Source organism: Equus asinus, chromosome 11, assembly GCF_041296235.1.
Source record: "Equus asinus isolate D_3611 breed Donkey chromosome 11, EquAss-T2T_v2, whole genome shotgun sequence".
NCBI classification, from domain to species: domain Eukaryota; kingdom Metazoa; phylum Chordata; class Mammalia; order Perissodactyla; family Equidae; genus Equus; species Equus asinus.
Window position 1 is genome coordinate 69657871 of NC_091800.1, and position 21685 is coordinate 69679555.

General features: G+C 36.5%; 1 protein-coding gene across 2 annotated transcripts in view; it reads right to left on the minus strand.

Moving 5' to 3' along the window:
* The window catches only part of UGGT2 (UDP-glucose glycoprotein glucosyltransferase 2), a 184373-nt gene that overhangs the window by 102254 nt on the left and 60434 nt on the right, over positions 1-21685 (minus strand). For both annotated transcript variants that reach the window (XM_014864866.3, XM_070520046.1), the window contains exons 11-15: positions 18231-18322; positions 14050-14200; positions 5463-5582; positions 4231-4316; positions 3550-3685 (exon numbers count right to left, since the gene is read on the minus strand). In XM_014864866.3, coding sequence (XP_014720352.3) covers positions 3550-3685; positions 4231-4316; positions 5463-5582; positions 14050-14200; positions 18231-18322 — 585 coding nt within the window. The remainder of the gene's footprint in view (positions 1-3549; positions 3686-4230; positions 4317-5462; positions 5583-14049; positions 14201-18230; positions 18323-21685) is intronic.

The window sequence follows — 21685 nt, forward strand, 5'->3', positions numbered from 1 at the left end:
AGAATTGTGATTGCTGGTTCATACGGTAGTCCTATTTTTAATTTCTTGAGGAACCTTCAGACTGTTTTCCATAGTGGCTTTACCCACCAACAGTGTACAAGGGTTCCCTTTTGTCTACATCCTTGCCGGCATTTATCTCGTCTGTTTGATAACAGACACCCTAACAGGTGTGAGGTGATATCTCACTGTGGTTTTGGTTTACATTTCCCTGATGATTAATCATGTTGAGCATCCTGTTGAGTACCTGTTGGCCATCTGTAATATCTTCTTTGGAAAAAAGTCTATTCAGGCCCTTTGCCCATTTTTTAATTGAGTTATCTGTTTTGTTTTTTGCTATTGAGTTGTATGAATTCCTTGCATATTTTGGATATTAACCCCTTATTGGATAGGTGGTTTGAAAATATTTTCACTTGATCATTAATGATCCTTTAAAGGTACTGTTGAATTCAGTTTGATGGTATTTTGTTGAAGATTTTTGCATCTATGTTGATAGGGATACTGGCCTGTAATTTTCATTTCTTATAGTGTCCTTGTCCGGCTTTGGCAGCAGGGTAACGCTGGCCTTATAACATAAGTTTGGAAGTGTTCTCTCCCTTTCTGTTTTTTGTAAGAGTTTGAGAAGAACTGGTATTAATTCTTCTTTAAATGTTTGGTAGACGTCACGAGTGATGCCATCTGGTCCTAGACTTTTGTTTGTTGGGAGGTTTCTGCTTACCAATTCAATCTCCTTACTAGTAATTGGTCTGTTCACAGTTTCTATTTCTTCATGATTCCGTTTTGGCAGATCATATGCTTCTAGGATTTATCTATTTCTTCTATATTGTTGAATATTTGTTTTGTGTATAATTTTCCATCTTTTTATATCCATTCTTCTAGTATGCTTAAATTTAATTTACTTATACTTAATATAATTACTAATATGGTTGGATTAACTTATGCCACTTTGCTATTTGTTTTCTACATATCACATGTGTTTTTTGATCATTGCTTCTTCCTTTTCTGCTTTCTTTGTGCCTAACAGACATTTCTTAGTGCACCATTTCAATTCATCCTTTGATTTTTAAGCTTTTTATAACTCAGTTTCTTTGTAGTTACTCTAGGAATTAAAATATTCATCAGAACTTACCACAATCTGCTTCCTATTAATCTTAACTTAATATTGACAAAACATGGAATTTAAATTCCAAAATAGATCCATTTTATCCTCTGCTCCTTTGTACAATTATTGTCACATGTATCATTACATCTGCATAAACCAGAATTTATGTTTTATTCAATCTTGTGCAATTTAAAGAAGAGACGAGGAAAATACATTCATACAGCCTTCCATATCTACTCATATGTTTACATTTCATTTACTGTTTCCACTTCATTTCTTCCCGTGGATTTGAGTTACCACCTGATGTCACTTCCTTTCAGCCTAAAGGACTTCCTTCAGTATTTCTTCTGAAGCAGCAAGGAGTTCTCTCAGTCTTTCTCTGTGAGTATCTTTATATATTCAAAAATATATTCGTTTGCAAGGATCATATTGTGTTACCTCTCGCTGAACATCTGAAAACAGACTTATTTCATGTACTTTGTCCAGTTTTATAAGTGCTGCTGTGGTAAGGCTAATCTGGTGTCAGTTACTCCATCATGGCCAAAAGTTAGTCTTACAGTGCTTTTACATTCTAAAACATGCATTCATCAAATATTCATTAAGTATGTAACATACATTTTTTTGAGTCTTAATCTTGTAAGGTAGGGAGAAAAAATTAAATTACTTGTAAGTTCGTACAGCCACTGTGCAGTAGAACTGAGATACAAAGTCAGACTGTTTTACTATAAATACTGTACTTACTCTACAATAACTATCTACCACATTTCAATAATTTTTATATACTTTTCGTATGACTTTGGTCTTCTATTATATTCCTCCTCTCTCCTGATACTGTATTTTCACATTATTTAGATAAAATAATTTGCTCATTGAAAGTAATGAAACAGTATTAAAGAGATTTTACAATTCATGTATTTTATTAAAAGACTAGATTTTACTCAAATTATTTTAAATTAGTGAAGCTAAGTCATCTAAGGGATGTTAGCTCAATAATGTTTTACTTTCCTGTGAGACACAAAAATTTGGGAGTCCCTAAGCATATATGGTTTGAATAACCACAAATATTCTCACACTCCATACCCCAGTGGATTCTACTATCTTTCTCTAAACATTCCTTCCTCAGTTATTTTTCCTTCACTTTCTTCCTCTAGTTGTTTAGTACCACTTATAGGCTGTGGCACATATTCAATACTTACTTTTATGCTGCTTTGTATTGAATCCTATGGTTTCCAGTATAATTTGGTTTTCCAAGAGATTATAGTATTGTGCTGAACATCACAATAGATAATTCAGTAGGCAAGTGATTGACAAAATACGCCATCACATGCAAATTAGTGTCTGATACCAAATGCTTACAGACTAGAGACTCACTAGAGATAACTAAGATAACTTAGGTAAAGATAACTTTGGCAAGTCTTCAAGTTTCTTAGTTTTGGACATCATATTGATCCTTTTGCAAAAAGGTAGTGGGACATTAATAATAATAATGATAAAAAGATATGTCAATTTGACTAAGTCCCTTATAAACTCTTACACCAATCAGTTAGTAAAACTAACAGACTGAGATACAATACTGACACATATTCCACTGCCCAAGTCACAGAAGGGTAGGTAGTTTCTATACCCCAGGACAGTGAGGCATTTACTGTTTCTCCTGGGAGTTACAGAAACAGGGGAGGAAATTTACACTGCTTTGGAAATTTCATTCTCAGTTTGAAGAAGAATCATTCCTTCTTATAATAATAGTTGACAAGCTAAAGACTGAGTATAAAAATGAACAGAGGTTATTTTTTTAAGCTATAACCTGACTTTCTTAATAATAACAATATAATTCTTTAATACATTTATATTTCCATGATGGGCCAGGAGAGAATTTCCAAACCTGAATTATGAAATAATCTTCCTATTTCTTGTTCTTCCTTAATCAGGTTCTTATCAATTTCTGACTTTTCTTACACAACCTCTTGGTCAAACTCAGTCTCAATCTTACCATTTCCACACCAATTTGCCGTCATGAAGTGATCTCTTCCTCTTTTGAAATTCTCTAGCAAGTGTCTGCATACTTTGTCATTTAGAATATTTAATTTTGCAATAATCTTTTCTGTTCGTTTTACTCAAGACCTAGTGTAAGAATTCTTCCCTGATTAATCATTTTATATTAATATGTTTGCCTTTAAACTTACATACACAATTTAAATTTCTTTATTGGCTGGGTAAACCTGAGCAAACTCATATATTTTGGCAGAGTCTCAGTTGCCTAATTTGTAAAGTGGGGACAATATTATGTACCTCAGTTGGGATTTGCAAGGATCAAATTCATCATCTGTATTAATTCCCACAGTCGTATTTATAAACTTTCAAATGTTAAAATAAATAATAATAATTACAGTGATGCAAAAAAAAAACCCACTGTACATTCTACAGAAATTATACCTAACACATAAACTCACTTTTAGTATGGAAACAAATGCTTGTGACACATCATGTTCTTCTGCAATATAGTTGAAAGCCCGCCAAAGAGCAACTCCAGCATCATTTGTTCCATCAACTTCATCATCCGTATTAACAATGAATACAAAACCAATTCTGGGAAAATAAAATGAATAAGTCACAACTACCTCTTGAACCACAATAAACCACAACTTTTAAACATTATTAGACTATAACATCTAGATGGACGGAATATGTTAGTAGATGGGTGAAAGGGGAATATCATTATTTGAAAAGGTTTGATTTGTAATGTCTATTCACCAAAATCCTCATATCTATTGGATTCCTCCAAAATGTCAAACTCTCTCCGTTGGTGATATTATCAAACAATCTGTTTTTCCGGGGAAAAAAAGAGGGAAAGTGTACTTTTACACCACCACAGGGAAACGGATCCATCTTTAAGTACCCAAAGTAATCAGATCACTCTCCCAGGAAGGTAAGAGGGTAAGCAAGATTACCAAGCAGCTTTGATTAACAGAGTCTACTATAAAAGCATGTGACATTGTAAACACACAGCTATGTTGTGTCAGGCACTAGAGATAACCAATGCTTTGAATTTCACAGTAATATTCTGTGTAACACAACATGAACATCACTGATTTCCTTCAGTTGACAATTTAATGTTATAAATTGACAATTACCTAAGAGGAACTTTATGATAATAGAAAAGTTCAGCAAGTTTTATGAAATCCAAGGTATATTCTTGAGCAGGATCAATAAACAGAACCTAAAAGAAAGTAGATAGTCTACAATCACTATTTTGTCTCAACACTTTACAATTTTCATGAAATTCAAGTTTAGTCTAAGCTCTATAGCCAAGAGTATGAAATTCAAGGTACAATCTTTTTTTAGAAATTTCTAGTAATTCTAAAGAATTTTGAGGAATGTATACAAGAAATAATTTCATACTTTATCAAGGATTTCTAAAAGCTGCACATTCAAATATAATAATACATGGAATTTAAAGAGAGATTACTCATCTTCTTTTTGAAGCACAACACAAAGGAAATGTTTCTTACAAGAAGTGAAATGCCTTATCATAAATGTTCACTGGATTTTCTGTGATACATTTTTTTTTGTTTTTGAGGAAGATTAGCTCTGAGCTAACATCTGCTGCCAATCCTCCTCTTTTTGCTGAGGAAGACTGGCCCTGAGCTAACATCTGTGCCCATCTTCCTCCACTTTATATGTGGGAGACCTGACACAGCATAGCTTGCCAAGCAGTGCCATGTCCGCACCCGGGATCCGAAGTGGCGCCCCCGGGCCACTGAAGTGGAACATGCAAACTTAACCACTGCACTACTGGGCTGGTCCCTCTGTGATAAATTTTTTTTTTAAAAGAAATAAAAATTAAATTTTGACCAACAAAAAATAGCATTAATATAACTGCTCACTCTAGGTTGCTGTAGGAAAGAAGAAATTCACTTCCTATGTAAAAAAATACCAAAGCCCTAGGTGTTTTCCCCATATTTCAAAGTTCTAGAAGGTTGTTTAATATTGTAATAATAAACATATGTACATATGAGACAGTAGTATTTATGTAGTTTTCTCTGAAATGTACTAAACTTTAATCAGTTCTTTATAATACAGAAGAAAAGTCTGATCATAAATTGCTTTCAGAAAATGTAAAAGCAACCCATCAACTTAATATTGGTATTATAAAAGTACAGGAGGGCTAAATAGTAAGAGGCAGATGATGTGACACTGCAAGCTTTTGATACCTAGGCAGCCACATCGCCTCAAGCTTGTTGCATCAGGCAAATATTTCCTTCCTCATTACTCAGATGCCTATTTACTAAGAGCAGGGTAATCCAAAAAGAACACTGATATCTTTATAAAAGATGTATACAAAATGTCAAAATAGAAAACTCACCAAATTATGAAAATTACGCCTTATGGAAGGTATACTTCCAGGGAATATTGGCTTCAGAAGCTCCTGGCAACTTGCAGGCCACATAACATACAAATGATCATTTTCTAGGTCATTAATCCACTAGAAAAGAATCCAGAAATCTATAAAAGCTATATTAAGATAATACTTAAATCATTTCAGAGCCAGATTTCACGCTATCAAATGACAAGTAAAAATATACAGAGGATTTTCTATATTTCTGATTAAATATATTCTTTAAATTAAGGAACATAACTATGTACAATTTTATATTACCATGGTCTTTTACATTGAGCCTTTCCCCCCAAAACAACTGACTCCTTTTACTCATGTTTTTCATATTAAAAAATAAAATTCTATAAAAATTACTCTCCAAAAACCATTTAAAAGAGACACATATTTATCTCAATTATCAGCAGTACAGAAGGTGATGAGGTCCTCGACTGCCCCTCTCAAACTGAAAGGCTTGGACATAAGGAGAATAAAATGTCGTATAATAATTAAATTATAAAACTGACACCTTGGACATTTAATTCTAATCATGATGGAAGAGCTTATATTAGACTAACCCTCCCACCTGAAACAATGATAAAAGCTGGAAAGGACATATAAACCATTGTTCAGAGGCATGGAGGCAGGTGTCAACCAAGAATCAAGGATTGAGGACTTACAATCCTTGAAAGCAGGAGGTGTAAGAGACAAGCTCCACATTCACCTCAACACTGTCCCTGGGGGCATTTTCCAAATTGCAGCCTGGAGGAACAGAATTCAAATAGAAAGTAACAGTCATATTGGGCTGGAAAGAGAGAAGTCAAAATTAGGGTTGCCAAACTGGTGGGATTTGAGGCAGGGGCAATCCAGGAGAGGAGGAAACTGCAGGGAAGAAACCAAAGCATCTCCACATAAATTCCTCTCATTTGCTGTCTACTAACTGAACATACACTTGGCAAGACCCCCCTCAAAAATTCCAGGAGGAAATAGAACCCGGGAGGTTGAAGCCACAGCTGGTACTGAGGACACAGAGGCCGGAGTTGAAGGCGAAAGGACTTTGCAAAACACTGCGCTTTCATCTGAGACCCAGTAGGGCCAGACCTTAGGAGTACAACAAAAAAGAGAAAAGCTTGCACAAAGCCTAAAACAAAATCAAACCACAAGAGAATCAAGTGAGCATCTCTACCTGGACTGCCAGACCAAACTCACAACTCTTTGCTCAGCAGTTTTCGGCTCTTATCAAAAACTGTCATGCAAAAAGAAAAGAACCACATGAAATGCAAGAGAAAAAAACATAACAGAAAGGGACTTAAGCAAAAACTTTAAAATAACGACAATTAATGTATTCTTTAAAAAGAACAAAAATACATGGCAAGATGGAAAATTTTAACAGAGAACTAAAATCTATTAAAAAAGAAAGGGATATTCTAGAATTTAAAAACAGTGTCTGTAATTAAGAATTGTAAGAACTTATCAGGCGGGTTTAATTGCACGCTGCACATGGAAGAGACAGGGATGAGTAAACTGAATGACAGATCAATAGTACATATATCAACTAAAGTGCACAGAGAAAAAGACTATGCAAAGTTGAAACAAGTGTAAGAGAGATGAGCGACAGGCAAAGGTCTAACATGAATGAGGCTGAAAGTACTAAAGGAGAGAAAGAATGGGACAAGGCAATGCTTGAAGAAATGAGGAGTTTTTGCAGTAAGCTAGACATGAGTTTTTGGAGTGCTTAATTAAGTCAGAGGCAGTGGCTTTAGAGAGAAGACAGAGTTAAGAGACACAAACAAAGAGGGATGAGTAAGAGGGAGGAATCTAGGATAACTCACGGCTTTCAGAAAGGAACACCATATCAACCCTGAAGAATTAGGCTCTAAGAGAAGTAGACTTTTCCAAGCAGAGAGGATCGAAAGCGGAGAGGGAGTTAACTCAGCTCTAGACATACTTAAGACATCCGAGAAGGGATAACAGTGGACAGCTACAACTTCTACATTCGTGGTTCGCAAGCATGATGGTGACCTGGGATTGGCTTATTTCCACTCTAATTTGCCTGGGTAGTACAGAATTAGAAGGGAGAACTTTGGTCTCCCTGGAAAAGTCAGGAGTAGTGTATCTTGTTTAGGCTTCTGAGGTAATTCTTGACAAGATGTGAAGGTAATGGCAACAGTTCTAAAGATCCTCACAATATGCTAGGAATCCCCTGTGAACTGGTAATCTTTGCAGACTCAGTCAACAGTGTCTAGATCTGTTAAATTTTCTTCTGTGGGGATCCTGGCCAGAGGAGGAGAAGGCACGAAGCAGAGGATGTGACTATCCGATCTCCGTGGCGGTCAGTTATGTTTCTTATTTTAAGTGAGAAACTGGCCTTAGGCTTTATGTATCAGTCCCTCTGAATCTGATTAATGATCGGAAGTAGAGTCACTTTTGATGTGGATCAAAACAGCTGGAGGTGTTTATTTAAAATGCAGATTCCTTGGCCCCACTTCAGACCTACTAAACCAGAAGCTCAGAACAGGCCCTGGGAATCTCCATTTAAACCTAGTGCCCTACGTGACTCCTATCAGAAATACCAAAGTTGGAAAACTACAGCAGCGGTCTAACTTACAGCATGGGTGTTGGGGAAATTAATTGAGGTGACATCCTGATCCATTTGGAGAACTATTGAAACAACACTGGAAATCACACTGAATAGGCCCATAGCGATCGAACTGTCCATTTCTTTAGTTTCAAGTAAATCTACAGAAGCATCAACAATAGCTGGAAAAGTGGCCTCACAAAGTTGCATGGAGAACTGGCATTGATATTCCAAACATCTACCTCACTAGTTCTGTTAGTCTTAACTGTGGCCTTTATACCTACTGTTAGGAATAATAAAAAGTTCTGGAAATGGATAATGGTGATGGTTGTACAGCCTTGTGAATGTACTTAATGACACTGAATTACACACTTAAAAGGCTAAAAGAGCATATCTTATGTTATATATATTTTAATTCAATAGAAAATTACTTTGTGACACACTCAGATAGAAGTTCCTTGGAAAAGAATGCCTCCTGAAAGTGTACAAGAGTTGGGCAAGAGAGGAGGAGAATTCAGAGCAGTACTACAGCAGGAGACTTCAGCCCAGGGAAGCGGGACTCTGTGGAGGGTAAGGGCAATGAGGACAGCATCAGGGCTGATCCATCCCATGAGTGACTGTCCTCTACTGCCAATCTTAGAAGACCAGAATGTTATTTTGTAAATGGAGCTGCAAAGTTTCTTTAGAGATCTATTTCTTATGCACAGAATAACCTTGAAAATTACTTCCTTCATTTTCTCAGTGTGACTCACATTCCCAGCACTCTTCTATAAATGCTAAAAAGCATAAATACTTAAAATAAAAGGCACAAAGTATTATGATTACCAATGTGGTCATTCCTTTTTCTGGTAAAACATTTTTAGAAAAGACTCTGTTATTACACTCAAAGATATCCAAGTAAAAGTAAAATCTAGCCAATGAGAGAATATAATCTAAAGAGCAGTAAAACACAGTTATAATAAACGTTTATACCAAATCACTTAGTGTTCTAGAAAATAATGATGGCAGCTAATAACTCGTGTGATTTTTCCTGAGTCTGAGGTCTTTGATAATCAGTGAAGATGGCATTTCTTCAGTGCTGCTATCGTTCCATGATTTTTAGGTGGGGGACTAAATTCATAAGTGGAGAGGCTGTTAGGTAGGACAGAAGTAACTGCAATAACTGAGATACGTCAGAGGGAATCCCTTAAATTTTTATACGAAACAATCAGCAAGACATTTAGAGAGGTTCTGTTTTTTTCCCCTTAAAACTTTTTTCCTGATCATATAATAATACATATCCATTGTTAAAAATTTGGAATTCACACAAAAGCAGGAAGGAAAAAAGCCCCAACTACTCATTAAACCATATCATCCATTAATAATTTAACATTTTGATCTATTTCCTTCTGATCCTCTGTCCATCTTTTCACATGATGCTATCGTGTAAGTCTATATTTTTACTTAACATGAGAATACAGCCATTGTTACTGATTATTAAAAGATATTTATAAACATAATTTTAATGTCTGAATAATACTCGATTGTGTGGATATACAATTTACAACATTTCTCTGTTATACACCTAACTCGTTTCTACTTTGTTTTAAAAATATGCAGTGATGATGATATCTTTGGGTATAAAGATTGTTCCCCCTTCCCTACTATTTCTTTATGGTAGTTTCCAGTGAAATTACTAGATCAAAGTATATGAGCACTGTAAGGGTACCACAGCCATAATTTTTTAAAAGGCTATGCCAATTAACACTCTCTTTCCACATGTCCTTTTATCCTTCTTTTATATCTCCTCACTTAAGTTGCAGTTTTTATTATTAGTCATTAAGATAATTTTACTACATAGTAGTTACTAAGATATTATCAAGGTATTTAAACTTTTATGCTATTATGAATAAATCATTATGTCTTCCAAATGGTTTCTGGAAAAAAAGCTTTTGATCTGTTTACTGTCATTTCAAACTTATTTTATAGTCTCTTATTAATTATAGTCTCTCATAATGGCTTTCCTTGGAGAGTTCTAGTTAGATAATTTTTATGTCATGCAATACTTTTATTTTCTCTTAATAGTTACACTTTTTATAATAATGTTAAATCATAACGGTGATATGGACATATATAGATTATGTTGGAATGCTCTCACAGTTTGACTGTTAAAAATTATGTTTTATGTTGCTCTGAGATAAACATTTACTTATTCATTCAGGGAATATTTATATTTATTGACTTCCTATTAAAACCAGGGATATAATGGTGAGAGAAAAAACTGGATAGAATTCCTACCTTAAAGAAGTTTTATATAGTCTGGTAAGAAACAAAGACATCAGGGAATCACAGGATAAATGTAAAATTATAACTGTGCTAAGCATATGGATGGCTTGGTGTTCTATCACATATAATAAGTATGTATACACACACGTGTGTGCGTGTGTGTGCACGAAAGGGTTAACCCAGCAGGCCTGGGTTGCTCACAACTTGCACATTCCCAAGAACGGTCTGTTTTCGTGACAGAGGTTCTCTAGGTTGGCTCCTGGGAATTGAGCTCGCAGAATGTTCTGACTGATAAGGGCTTTTTGCAAGCTTAGGGCCTTGCTGCATGCTGCAGCAGTGTGTAGAGAGAATTTATAGAAACCATGATTCATGATGAACACCTGCATCCCCTCTGAGGGTCTGGAGCTCTAGTGACTGAGATCAGTCACATAGCCATTATATGTCTATACGACAGACTCCTTTCCAAACCCCTAAACTCCTGGGTTCAAATAAGCTTCCCTAGTAGGTAGCACTTTGCATGTACTGTCACATGACAAACAAAGAATGCTCTGCACAACTCCACTAGGTGCAAATTCTTGGAAGCTTGCATCTGGTTTCCTCTGGACTTCACCTCATGTCCTTTCTCCCTCCGCTGATACTGCTAGTATTTTTTTGCTTTAATAAAACATAACCACGAGTATAACAACTTCTAGGCCTTTTGAATCCTTTTAGCAAATCACTGAACCTGAGGGTGATCTTGGAGACGCCTTGACACAATGTGTACAGGCATATCTCACTTTATAGTGTTTTGCTTGACTGTGCTTTGCAGATATTGCATTTTTTACAAATTAAAGGTTTGTGGCAACCCTATGTTGACCAAGTGTATTGGTGCCATTTTTCCAACAGCATTTGCCCACTTCATGTCTCTGTGTCATATTCTAGTAATTCTTGCAATATTTCAAACTTTTTCATTATTATTATATTTGTCATGGTGATCTGTGATCAGTGGTCTTTGATGCTACCATTGTAATTGTCTTGGGGCGCCATGAACAGTGTCCATCTAAGACGGTGACCTCAACTGACAAACATGTATGTTCTGACTGCTCCACTGACCAACCATTCCCCCTCTCCCTCTCCTCGTGCCTCCCTATTCCCTGAGAAACAACAATATAGAAATTAGGCCAATTAACAGCCCTATGATGGCCTCTAAGTGTTCAGGTGAAATGAAGAGTCACACACCTTTCACTTTAAATCAAAAGCTAGAAATGATGAATTTTAGTGAGGAATACATGTCCTTAGTAAGGAAGGAAGGTAAAGCAGCAAGTGCTGATGTAAAAGATGCAGCAAGTCATCCAGAAGATCTAGCTAAGATGATTAATGCAGGTGTCTACACTAAACAACAGACTTTCAGTGTAGATGAAACAGCCTTACAATGGGAGAAGATGCCACCTAGGACTTTCACAGCTACAGAGGAGAAGTCAATGCCTAGCTTCAAACCTTCAAAAGACAGGCTGACTCTCTCCTTAGGAGCTAATGTAGTTGGTGACTTTAAGTTGAAGCCAATGCTCATTTATCATTCCAAAAATCCTAGAACCCTTAAGAATTGGTAATATATACTCTTACCTGTGCTCTATAAATGGAACAAATCCTAGATGACAGCACATCTGTTTACAACATGGTTTACTGAATATTTTGAGACAACTGCTGAGAACTACTGCTCAGAAAAAAAGATTCCTTTCAAAATATTACAGCTTATTGACAATGCACCAGGTCACCCAAGAATTCTGATGAAGACAGATGACATTAATGCTGTTTTCATGCCTGCGAATACAACATCCATTCTGCAGCCCAGGGATCAAGGAGTAATTTTGACTTTCAAGTCTTATTAGTTAAGAAACACATTTTGTAAGGTTATAGCTGACATAGATAGTGATTCCTCTGATGTGTCTGGGCAGTCATTTGAAAACTTTCTGAAAAGGATTCACCATTCTAGATGCCATTAAGAACATTTGTGATTCTTGGGAAGAGGTCAAAATATCTACAGTAACAGGAGTTTGGAAGAAGTTGATTCCAATCCTCATGGATGACTTTGAGGGCTCAAGACTTAAGTGGAGGAAGTAAGGGTGGATGTGGTGGAAATGGCAAGAGAACTAGAATTAGAAGTGGAGCCTGAAGATGTGACTGAACTGCTGCAATCTCAGGATAAAACTTTAACGGATGAGGAGTTGCTTCTTATGGACGAGCAAAAAAAAGTGGTTTGCTGATATGGAATCTACTCCTGGTGAAGAATGCTGTGAAGATTGTTGAAATGACAACAAAAGGTTTAGAATATCACATAAACTTAGTTGATAAAGCAGCGGCAGGGTTTGAGAGGGCTGACTCCAATTCTGAAAGAAGTTCTACTGTGGGTAAAATGCTATCAAATAGCAAACAGCATTAAATGCGACCGAGAAATTGCTTGTGAAAGGAAGAGTCAACTGATGCAAACTTCATTGTTGTCTTATCTTAAGAAATCGCCATAGCCGCCCTAATCTTCAGCAACAACCACCCTGATCAGCCAGCTGCCATCAACACTGAGGTAAGATCCTCCACCAACAAACAGATTATGACTTGCTGAAGGCTCAGATGATGGCTAGCATTTTTTAGCAATAAAGTATTTTTAAGATTTTATTTTTTCCTTTTTCTCCCCAAAGCCCCCCGGTACATAGTTGTACATTCTTCGCTGTGGGTCCTTCTAGTTGTGGCATGTGGGATGCTGCCTCAGCGTGGTTTGATGAGCAGTGCCATGTCTGCGCCCAGGATTCGAACCAACGAAACACTGGGCCGCCTGCAGCGGAGCGCGCGAACTTAACCACTCGGCCACGGGGCCAGCCCCAGTATTTTTAAATTAAAGTGTGCACATTGTTTTTAGACATGATGCTATGAATACTTAATAGACTATGGTGTAAACATAACTTTTATATGCATTAGGAAATCAAAAAAGTCATGTGGCTCTATTTATTGTGATATTCACTTTTTTATGGTGGTCTGGAACTGAACCTGCAATATCTCTGAGGTATGACTGCATATGAAAAAATCATCTAATCTGAATAGCTAAGAAAAGCTTCTCTCAGCAAGTGCTATTTGAAACTGATGTCTGAAAAAAGAGTAGGAGTTGACTGGACAGAGAGAGGAAAAATTGCTTTCCAAGCATGAGATAAAGGATATCGTGAAAATAATATTTCATAGTCTAAGAAATGAAAGGAGGGAATAGGCCATTTACAGCCTCATAGGGCATACTAAGGACTGTTTTTGTGCTTTAAGCAAGGAAGAGCGATGTGATCAGATTTTGGAAAATTCACTCAGGCTGTAATACACCGACCAGAATCTTAGGAGGCCGCAGCAAGTGGTGTAGGCAGAATTTTCGTCATATTAAGGTGGTATTCTTATGTTCCTCAGATTTAAACTATTTTGTGTTTTGTTGTTGTTGTTCATGTGATTCTTTCGTTGTTCTCGTTTGCTTTGTTTTTGCCTTTCAAGCTGGAAGGGTACTGAACGAGAGCAAGCAGGCGCTCTTGTAGGGACACAGAGAATGCAAGGAGGGGGAAGCATCCACGCGCGAGACGGGGTGAATCTACACTTTCCCTTCTTCTCCCTGATTCTCCTACAACCTTTTCCAAAATACATAAATTTATTCTAAAGCCTGCCAATATTTGGTTTTCTGTGAAGTCTTGCAGCTACTAAAGGTTTTAAACAAGGAATGACACGAGCACTTACCATTACAGCAGAATGCCGAATATCTAATGCATACGTAGAATCCAAAACAGGTGAATTTAATTTTAAAAATTTGCTCATATCTTCTCCATTGATCCCAAGATTGCGAAGTCCATTCATCATTTTTCCTTCCAGTTTCAGCATATCCAAAAGACTTTGTTTAAAGAAAAGAAATATTTTATTTCAATTTGCCAAAATTAAAAAAAATCCTTTAAACTTTATAGCTTTCTCAAAGCATTAGAAACAAGTTTCACTGGTATTTTCATTAACAGCAGGAAAACAGATTATTAAATTAAACTCATTAACAAATAAGACAAGAATTTCTTCTAATTAGTTATCTTGGGTGAACTTTTGTTGAGGTTTTTTGTTTTGTTTTTTTTTAGTGGTAACAAAATATTATTATTTAAGAGATAAAACAACAAGGTATATTTATTATATTCCTTGCCAAAGAAGTGAGGATGTGCTCACCCCGGGGGAAGCCAAATACGAAGGGAAAAATATATTAGGTCACTCTTTTGATAAATCTTCTACAAAAAAAAGATCAAACATGACCTAAAATATAAAATTTTAATACAGAGGAAGCCCCATTAAAGCATCAAAGTTCACATCTGTTTAGAATACATATTAAAATTTCTACTTACATATATAATAATTTGATAGCTCTTAAACATAATAGAAAGTATTACTGCTAAAAATAACAATAAAATCAATAAATAATACTATTGACAAAAAGTTTGGGCAATTTGATTCTTTAAACTACTGGTTATCAAGCTTGTACTGTGTGCCAGATGATGTCAAGCACTTTTCAAACAGAGCTCCTCTGAGTCTCACCACCATCTCAGGGAGTCGCAAATGCTGCACCTGAGGCTCAGACGGTGAAGCCTCCTGTGCAGGTCCCTCGGCTAGTGGAGTGGCAGGGCTGGGATAGCAATGCTACAGGACTGCAGTGCTTTCCTGCATCTGGAAAGATAAGGCTTTACGGACCGCAGTAAAGTGTGCTCATGTCTGAAAAGGTAAAAGTTTACTAGGCAGGGAGAAACTTTATTACTTTTTGAAACAAAGTGTTAAAATTCACATTTATAATATTTAACTTAAGTGCTTCATTAAAAAATTGGGTCATGAAAATTACTTTGCCTTTCAGAAATGAATAAAATCAGAATAAAGCAAAATATGCACTTCAGAATACATTTCTCAGGGAGGGCTATAGAGATCTACATCTAAAAAGTAGAGATGTAATATCTAAACTCTTAAGAAAGCTGTTTTATAAGTGTTTCAAGCTGGTCTGTGAGACTTCAGCTCTGCACATCCGTATCCTAGACAGTTCTGACCGCTGCTTTACAAAGCAAACCTTTTAGCACCCAACCCCTGACAGATTTACTAGGAGATGAGTGTGATAAACACTAATTTAAATATGACAAATTATCAATCTAATAATAAGATTTAGTCTAGGCTATAACACTACTTCACATGTGACTTCCTGAAGTTCTTAACCTCTCTAGTCTAATTTTTCTCAGTTGTAAACTAAGAATTTTGGATTGCTTTGCCAATGTTCTCTCCATTTAAAAAATTTTATGATGCTTACTGATCACTTTTTTGTGTGACAGAATTTTAATATTCTTCAAAGCTTTTGTAACTATCATCTTTATTGTCTCAACCTAGTTTCTAAGGAAAACCACCAACAGAAAAACTAGGTGGGGTTACACAGTACACTGGAAAGGGAATGAGATTTCAAATCCTATTATTATTATTAATTTTGTGTGTGTGAGGAAGATTGTTGCTGAGCTAACATCTGTGCCAATCTTCCTCTACTTTATGAGGGATGCAGCCACAATGTGGCTTGATGAGCGGTGCCAGGTCCATGCCTGGGATCTGGACCCACGAACCCTGGGCCACTACAGCAGAGTGCACGAACTTGACCACTATGCCACCGGGTGGCCCCTAGAATCCTATTATTTGCTAGCACTTTATTTTTTATAAACCTTACCACACTCTATTTATTTATTTAATATCAATTATCCCACTAGACTGTAGATTTCAGTTATTTCTGTCTGGTTCACCACTATACCCCCAAAAGGTAGGTGTTTCTATAGCATAGTAGGCACTCAGATATTTACTGAATTGAATTTTAAAACTGATTTGTTAATATTGAGTTTTAATGTTGCTTACATTACAAATACATATTTATCAAGAGCTCAAAAGAACTCTGAGCCAAATAACTTTATTAAGATACAGAAAAAACCACACTGGTGGGGATATCAAGACACCTTTGTTACTTCTTTCTTCCTGGTAGTCACACTGTAGTGACACTGCTTGAGTAGGAATAGGTTGGCTATCAAAAGGAGTAACATTCAATTTGTACCAGTTTCTGTCTGGTCAAGTCTGTGGCTAAGGTGAGTGCTTAGAGACAAAGATGTCAGTGCCTCTAAAGGAGATATACAAGACACCATTTATGGAAGACTTCAATTTACTCAGTCCTACGTGTCTTCCTCCCTGGTCACTGCCACACCTCCCACTGTCCTAGCCTCCCTGAGGGTGAGAGGTAGCCCCGGCACAGCCTCCACTGCACCAATGCTGACCTGACCCAGGGAGGCTGTGGCTCCTCTCACTACTTTCAGGATCAGAGGAAGAAAGGCTAAACCACAGGGCATAGTATCAGCTCTCCACAACCCAAAAATCCAACGAGAGACAGGAGGTAGAAAGGAAGTGCAAAACATTTACCCACTCCCTTTATTTCTCCAAATGGACAATTCTGAAGTACCAGTCGCCCAGGAAGTCTCGGAGGTCCAGCGTATAACTTCAGTAATGGGACATTTTCCTTTCTCTCCTCTCCTGAGTCATTTTCTTCCATTCATCAATCTCTTCACACTGACTTTATTCTACATGTTCTAATCTTTTTCTGATATCCTCTTTGTTTATCTTGTGCTAAAAATGTCAGAAGATATAAATATCCTCACATATTTTCTTTTCCTCCTCTGAGGGAATTATAGTAGCTGCAACTAGCAATCACATCAATGAGGAACAAAAATGTATCACCCATCCTACAGATCACTAATTACCAGGTGGAGGAGCCAACGGGGTTGTATTTCTCAAATAACCTACAGTCTTCTAGATTACCCGTCAAAAGGTTTCTGCTATGAAAATTTCCCCATATACTGCCACAGAAAACTTTCCAAAATCTACACGCCATTTCACTCTCTCTTTTAAACCTGTTTTCACTTTTTCTGAGTATAGATATAATTTTTGTCTCTCTGAAGTTTACAGGCCAGGAGCTTACAACCACTTTACCCTGTGTGTGTGTAGTACTCATCCTATATATATATCTTAGGTCATCATTTTCCCAATACTAGGTCCAGGGATTCAACTAAATAAAGAGAAAAGCCCCAATTGAACTACTCTACTTCTCAATCTTTCCTGTATTTTTCTATATATTTCCAAATTTGTAATAAGATAATTAATTTAAGTTCAATAAAAGTATATTCAATCAAATTAAAACTGAATATCTGAACTAAAGTATCATGTTTACTAAATTTATCTTACATTCTAAATATTAATTTTTAAAGTAGTTTTATGCCTCTCTTTAAAATAAATTCAATTTGATTTCTCTTCTGCTTTGCCCATGCCTTTAATTTATGGGCCAATGGCCATGATAAATAAAAGACTTTCTAATTCTGCCCTACAGCAGTTTTGAAGGTTTTTTTTGACCTAAGGAAATAGATAGCACCCTGCCGTCTAGAATTTCAAATTTCCTTTCTGACAGATACAAGTACTTTGAATCCTTCCTGTTGATTTCTTTCCTCTAGGGAAACATCTCACGTTCCTTTCAGTTCCTTCCTGGAGGTTAGATCTCCCTAGCTGCTGAGCCCAATCTCAAGGCATTTCCCCCTAAAGGATAAACCTACTATTCAATCAAAGACAGTTTTAAACAATGGGGTGAGTATAGGTCTCAGATTCAGGAACTCCAGTCTTCTCATCTGAACAAATGCCTCCATGGTCTCCCCCAGTTTTGACATTCTAAGATGCAAGAGAGTATTCTACCAAAATAATAGAGTTGTTTTGCACAGTCAAAACATGTATTTGCTTTACCTTTAAAGTGATTATTGGCATTTTTGACAAATACTAAATTCAGGACAATATTTACCTCTATATAAACCATAGTTAGTTTGTATTAGTAATTCAATACTTACCTAAAAGGATCATAAGTATCCATATCAACACGAAGTCCATTTATAAACAGACGAGCATCACCTGGCTGAATTTCAAATCTATTAAGAAGATTCTTGAAACAGAGCAGAAAAACAGTTAACAAAGTCATTTAACACCAGTTACCCATGTCAGGAGCCAGCAAACTTTCTACAGTCAGAGAGTAAATATTTTAGGCTTTGCCGGTCATATCTCTGTTGCAACAAGTTAACCCTGCTCTTGTAGCATGAAAGCAGCCACAGACAACATGTAAACACACGGGCATGACTATGTTCCAACAAAACTTTTTTTAGAACAGGTGTCAGGCCAGATTTGGCCTACAGGTGAGTAGTAGTCTGCCCGCCCCTGACTAAGTGATGGGAATCTTATGACAAGTCAGACACACAAACACCTGAATATTTTGATTTTGCAATATGTGATATCAAAGTTCTAATGCTACAATGATTACTTGCCTACATTTCATATTGTGCATGTGTATGTGCACTTAGAATTTGATAGTTGGCATGGTCCTAATCTTTGATATCCCAGGACTCAAAACTTTGGTGTATGTGTAAATATTTGGAGGCCACTCTAAATTCAAGAAGGTCTCCATTAAAGGAGTGTTTCAACATTCTGTCTTTCCATTCAGTAAAGACTTCCCAAGTGCCTGGCAATGCCTTTGCCAATACAGCTTAGTTATTAAGATGGTGGTGAGGGAGTCAGATCTACTTTAAATCCTAGTCTTGCCACTTACTAGTGGTAAGATTTGGGCAAATTTACTTAGCTCCCATAAGTCTCAGTTTCCTCATCTGTAAAATGGAGTACTCATATCTACCTCATGGGTTTGTTATAAAGTTCAAATGTAATATATACCTGTGTCTCACACACAACACTCACAAATGAAGCTTTTATTACTATTATCAGGGTAGGCAAATTGGTTTAGAAGAAAAAACAATTTTAAAACAGTGCATTTCAATAACATCACATGATAAGTGATCTAATAGGGACTTGTATAAATTATTATGGAAAGGCAGATGAAGCAACAAATTTGAGAGTCAGGGAAGGCTTGAGAGAGGTGAATTTTTCTGTATGGTTATCACTCACCATGACAGGTGAGTTACATACAGAGAAGGGAAGGGAGAAACTAAATTTGTAACAGATCAGAAAATATTCCACTTGACTTATATAAAATATTGGTAAGAGATTAAACCTTACTATGAGAAGGTTCACAGGTAAAATTTTGATTTGTCTTCAGCTACCTCTGTGCCTTTCGATCAAACAGTTACTTATTCTAAGAAATCTGCATTCTAACTTCAAAATCTACAGACGCCTAGTGACTTCGTTGCCAGTTTTCCCAAAACTTGCATTGAACCATCATACACTGTCTGCAGCTCTCCCCAGCACCTCATCATTTTAGGCACCTCAAATCTAAGCAGAAAGCATTTCAAGCACACAGACCCACACTAAATTGCTAATTCCCTCAAGAATGTCTATGCCAGGCACAGCGCCTTGAACAAAGAACATGCTCAAAAAGGTAATAAATTGAACTCAGTGAACTTGATTGCTGAAATACCGTCAGTCTATTAGAGACTGGTGCTGACAAATTCTTTCTCCTTCCCCTCAGAGGGGTAGCCTTAAATCCTGGCAAATTATCCTAAGAGTATAATTTAAGGCAGCGTTTCTCAAATCAAGGAGTAAGAATTCAGTTTCCAGCTGTACGATGAACCAGAGATCCTGAAACCCTCCTACTAAAAGAAAATGTCAGAAATGCTGGATTAAAATATTAATAATGCACTCTAAATGAATGACTCAGCTTTTAAAAATAGACTTCATCTAAGGGCAGAGAAGAAGTGGGACTGTGAGTCCAAGGATGTAACAAACACTGAAGGCCCTCTCCCGAGGAAATCAGGCTTCCTAGGTCGTCTAAAGCTTGGGCTTTCAAGGGCCAGTCTCAGAAGGCAAAGCTTGGGGCCCACATAGCGAGAGAGCAGGCACAGAGATATCCTTGTGCACAGAAATAAGTGCCACACTCAGAGTGAAAAGGTGACCTAGAAAATAAAACACCCTGCAGAAACAGCACAGAAACTTGTCCATCTCAACGATGTTCTCGGTGGAGGAAGAATAAATCCTCCATAAGAATTCACGGCCTCTAGCTTCTCTTCATATGACTTTGAGGCTTGATTTCACACTATATTTAAGGTCCAAAAAATACACACAGGCTCTTTATTTAAAGCAGAATTAAGTTGAGAGAGCTCTTAAGCTTTGAGCAGAGAAGCAAATACAAATCCCCATGGAGAACCACCACACCTCATTCAAAAAAAGAGGGAATAATGTATTGCAACGTACCCCTTTAACAACCAATGGAGGTAGGCCATTGCTTGCAGCTAAAACAATTCCACTTGATTGAATCTCAGAAGACCGGTTGAGCTTTATAAAGGTAAACTGGTTTATAAACATGTCTGGAGGTTGCTAAGCTGAAACTACATGCATTCTGAACTTAAAATTTGAAGTCAAATCAGACATAAATCTTAACGTAGAAAGGTTTTTTTTCTTTTCCGGGATGAATGATGAGAGAAAATAAGATTCTAAAAAAATATGTTTTACAGAGAAACTTTTGGAGAGGATATTCTAATCTAGGGAATGTCTCGGATTGTAAAATTTTCACACATTCTAAGTAATTAGTTTACATAATTAGAAAAAGCATGAGCTTTTATTCGGATTAGCTGTAATATTTTATTTGTTTTTGTATTTAAGTATCTGCATTTGGTTTATTATGTAATTATTGAATTAATCTGTTTCATACTGCTGAAGCAAAAAAAAAAAAGTTACCAGACCACCTGACCATATCTCCATTTTTTCCCCTCAAGCGCACACAAAAATGTTATTGGAATATAATTTAACAGCTGTTAACAGTAAACAATAACAGCCACACATTGGATGGACATTGAATTTAAAACCACCAAAAATAGTCTCTGAGCAAAATAATAAGAACTATGAACTTTGAATGGAAATTAGCTATACTTCGGAGTTAAAGCAGTTGTCTCCTGAATAAAACCAAATCCAAATTCACTTATACAATCTCGGCATAGTCATAATATTTTCTGAATAATCTTTGCATGAATCCAAAGTCAAAACTATATAAAAATCTATACACAAAGAGTTCTTATGCTCATTCCAGCACGTTCCACCCTGTCTCCCAGCTCCTATCTGTGGCCCATAGAGGTAACCTTTTTTTTTTCCCCAAAGTTTCTTGTTCATCCTTCCGGTGTTCCTTTATGCAAACACTAATACGTACAAATATATATCTTGGTTTCTCTGCTTTCTTACACAAAAAAAGATAGACTTGCCAACACAGTGCAGTATCAAACTTTTGAATTTTTAAAATCTGGTGTCTCAGTTTCATTCTGATCTGTATTTTTCTCATTACGAGCGAGGATAAGCTGTCTTTCTATGTATTTAA